At 31.8% G+C, this 2,988-nt stretch overlaps 1 protein-coding gene across 1 annotated transcript; it reads left to right on the top strand.

The window, feature by feature from the left end:
* The first annotated feature begins 13 nt into the window (after window positions 1–13).
* Window positions 14–2,545, top strand: LOC135686648 (uncharacterized). The gene is made up of 6 exons (XM_065202921.2): window positions 14–170; window positions 808–943; window positions 1,081–1,146; window positions 1,502–1,579; window positions 1,948–2,017; window positions 2,246–2,545. The coding sequence occupies exons 1-6, from the start codon at window positions 136–138 to the stop codon at window positions 2,464–2,466; spliced, it is 606 nt and encodes a 201-aa protein (XP_065058993.2). The 5' UTR covers window positions 14–135; the 3' UTR covers window positions 2,467–2,545.
* The last annotated feature ends 443 nt before the right edge of the window (window positions 2,546–2,988 follow it).

Here is a 2,988-nt window from a genome sequence, read left to right as displayed (position 1 = left end):
TGAACTTCTAACCGAGGCTTGATGTTGTTGCTGTTTTTGGAACCCATGCTAGGCCATATTGTGTCCGAACTGCTGTAGTTATATTTTTGCTCGTAGCTTATGGCGCTTGAATGATTGTATTCATTTACAATAAACATGTTTTTCAGAGAAAGTCTAGTTAATACACAAAGGTATGTACATTAGATGTTAAGGGCTAGTGAAAATTCCAAGGGATTCATAGATAGAGGGAAAGTATTTACTTCCACTTGCAAGTTTTTAGCCAGGGATCTTAGCCAAGTAACAAATTTGTGACTTATTATTGGCTTATCTTAAAAACTTAGCAATATCTTGTCTTAGTTTACTATGTTTGTATGGGCTATCCATCAAGATGATGAAAAGGGCATTGCCAATTTAGCAGTATTACAGCTAAACATGTTATTGTTATCAAGCTTTAGAGATCTGCAATATTTAAAAATTTATTTTAATTGAAAGCAAGAAGCATGTTTTTCTACAAAAATGATAGGGCATTTATATATGAAAAGGCGGAGATTTTCGTAGATATTTTGGCGGCAAGTTTATATCTTAACCCATTTGAATTAATTAGCCTTTTTAAATTGACGCCAAATTAAGAATGTTGGTACCATCTTAGTGGACCATGCATTTTTTAGTTTAGTTGACCAGTTTATCTGTCATTTGTAGAGCATCAGCATTTAAACATAGCACTCGCTTTTGTATGATAATGATAAATAACATTTATTCACTTAGAACAGTTATTTTAATATTAACATTGGCTAGCGAAATTATTTATAGCACAGTGATTATTTTTAGGTTGGCATTAGTCAATAAAATATTGACAAATCAGTGCAAGCGATGGCTGTCACAGATTTCAATTACAAGAGCTGTCTTTGGAATTTCTGAGGCAGAGCGTAAACGAGATGAGTCAATACCAGATCCTCCACCATTGGTAATAATAAGCTTTGATTTTATATAAAAAAGTATCATATATTGTTTATTTGTTAAGTATTGACAATGGTTGAATGAGTTTAACATTCCTTCCCCGGTGGGTTATATGTTAAACCAAGAATATTTTTTTACTTTCAGAGAATTTATCATTGCAAAAGGGAAGTTAGAGGAATGCCAAGGAAATTTAATATGGTTGCACATCAGGTATAATAGATTTCTAGAAACAATCCTTTGAAATCTAAAAATAAATATATATTTAAGACCATTAAAATAAATTGAATTGAAAATTCATTGTGATATTAATGGCTAAAACCAAGGTATTGTGATGAAAGCTAACCAAAGAAAGAACAAGCCAAACTACTGCTAGCATGTGGTTTAAAGCATGTCACCATATTCTTTTTTTCCCCACTTGCCAAGTTTATCCAGATTCGTGATTCTGATACTGTTGAAAATGACACCTTTGATTCTTTGAAAAAGAATTTGCTCTGTGAAACAAGTAATTGCTTCAAATAAAAATGGTACCTTTGTATTCAAATATGGCACCTTTCAAATTCTTCAGATCAGAAGACTGCCAGTAGATGAAGCCATACAACAAATGAAGTTTTCAAATAAAAAGACAGCAATAACAGTCAGAGAGGTATCTTTTTATCAATCCTGAACAGCTCTCAAAGAGCACCTTTCAAATTAGTAGACATTACAATGTTTTATGCCTGTTAATTTACTATTTTATGTCCCTGGTTTTTATTGAGCACTCACGAAGAGGCAGTACCAGTAGTGGAATTCACAAAAACAATTATCAAACTACTTAAACTTGCTGGTAGCATTATGACTGTTTCCAAACTATGATGATTAATATTGTGTATTTGTTAAGAAAACAAATTGCTCGTAGGATTTTAAGGTCAGGCCCTGGGTGTCTGGTTTCATTTCGGTTTACTGAATAACTAAGTATGATTAATGACAGATTGCAGAAGTTTAGGTGACAACCCAATTTAAATATCCTCCTAGACTCTTGAGGAGGCACAGCAAATGGCAGTTGAAAAATACAATGTCAAGGATAAATCAAACCTTTGGGTTGGTATGTACCATAAATATTTATGCTCACTTTTAAAACTTGCTATTTCTATTTTAAAAAAGCACAATTGAAAATAATGTTTATAAACCTTTAACTAAGGGTAAAGTTAATGATTATACTGTTCAATTATCAATGTTTCAAATAGAAGTAGAAATTTGAAGAACTTTTCTTGCATTTATCTGTTCATAATATCTTCAAAATATTTTATCTATGATTTATATTTCTTTACAGAGCAGGCATATGTTGGGCGAGCTCATCACATGAAACAGATTAAATATCATGCAAGAGGAAAATTTGGAAGAATGAAAATCTACTTTAGCAATTTCTTTCTGATACTTCAAGAGGGCCCAGCTCTAGAGAAAAACAAAAAGAAACAGAGAAAACACCTCACTGAACTACAGCAAATTAAAAAACATCCTTTTCATATTGTAAACTCCTTATCTGCCTTTTAGTATCCTTGTGTCTATGGTAATTTTTGGTAGATGTCAATGCTTCTTGTTATTGTTTAAACAAATAAATTTATATCCATTTTATTTGCATTTATTACTTTTATGCAAAGTGAATCTTTGCATAATATTACTTTTATTACTGTTTCTGCACATAAACACGACTTGGAAAAACTAATCCTCAAGGGATCACAAGGGCATCCTTTTTGCATCTTATGACACATGTTTGATTACCACAATCCATTTTGCCCAAATTTTAAAGGTTTATGATTACTTCCAGATTTTTAAAAATAATGAGACACATTGAGATTTCCCTTAGAAAAATGGCTTTGGCCACTTGTTTGCATGTCTGATATTTCTTTGCCAATACACAGGATTAAAACAATGTGCTAAAAATCAAAGTATTTTGATAATTCAAACACTGGCTCAAAAAAGAGCAAAGAGGTACAAGCAGTATTGAAGCAAAATATATGAAATATTGGCTAACGGTCATTGAAATTAGAAATGCCGAAATGCAGAAACTGAAGA

This window comes from Rhopilema esculentum, chromosome 6 (assembly GCF_057945365.1).
Source record: "Rhopilema esculentum isolate cy_ngs chromosome 6, ASM5794536v1, whole genome shotgun sequence".
In the NCBI taxonomy this organism is placed as follows: Eukaryota; Metazoa; Cnidaria; class Scyphozoa; order Rhizostomeae; family Rhizostomatidae; genus Rhopilema; species Rhopilema esculentum.
The sequence above is the reverse complement of the archived record's forward strand: the minus strand, read 5'-3'. Positions and strand labels throughout refer to the sequence as shown.

Coding starts and splice junctions, on each gene's coding strand:
- LOC135686648 (XM_065202921.2), top strand. CDS start 136: ATGTTTTTCAGAGAAAGTCTAGTTAATACACAAAG. Junction 1,147..1,501: donor TTAATATGGTTGCACATCAG/GTATAATAGATT, acceptor CAAATTCTTCAG/ATCAGAAGACTGCCAGTAGA. Junction 1,580..1,947: donor CAGCAATAACAGTCAGAGAG/GTATCTTTTTAT, acceptor ATATCCTCCTAG/ACTCTTGAGGAGGCACAGCA.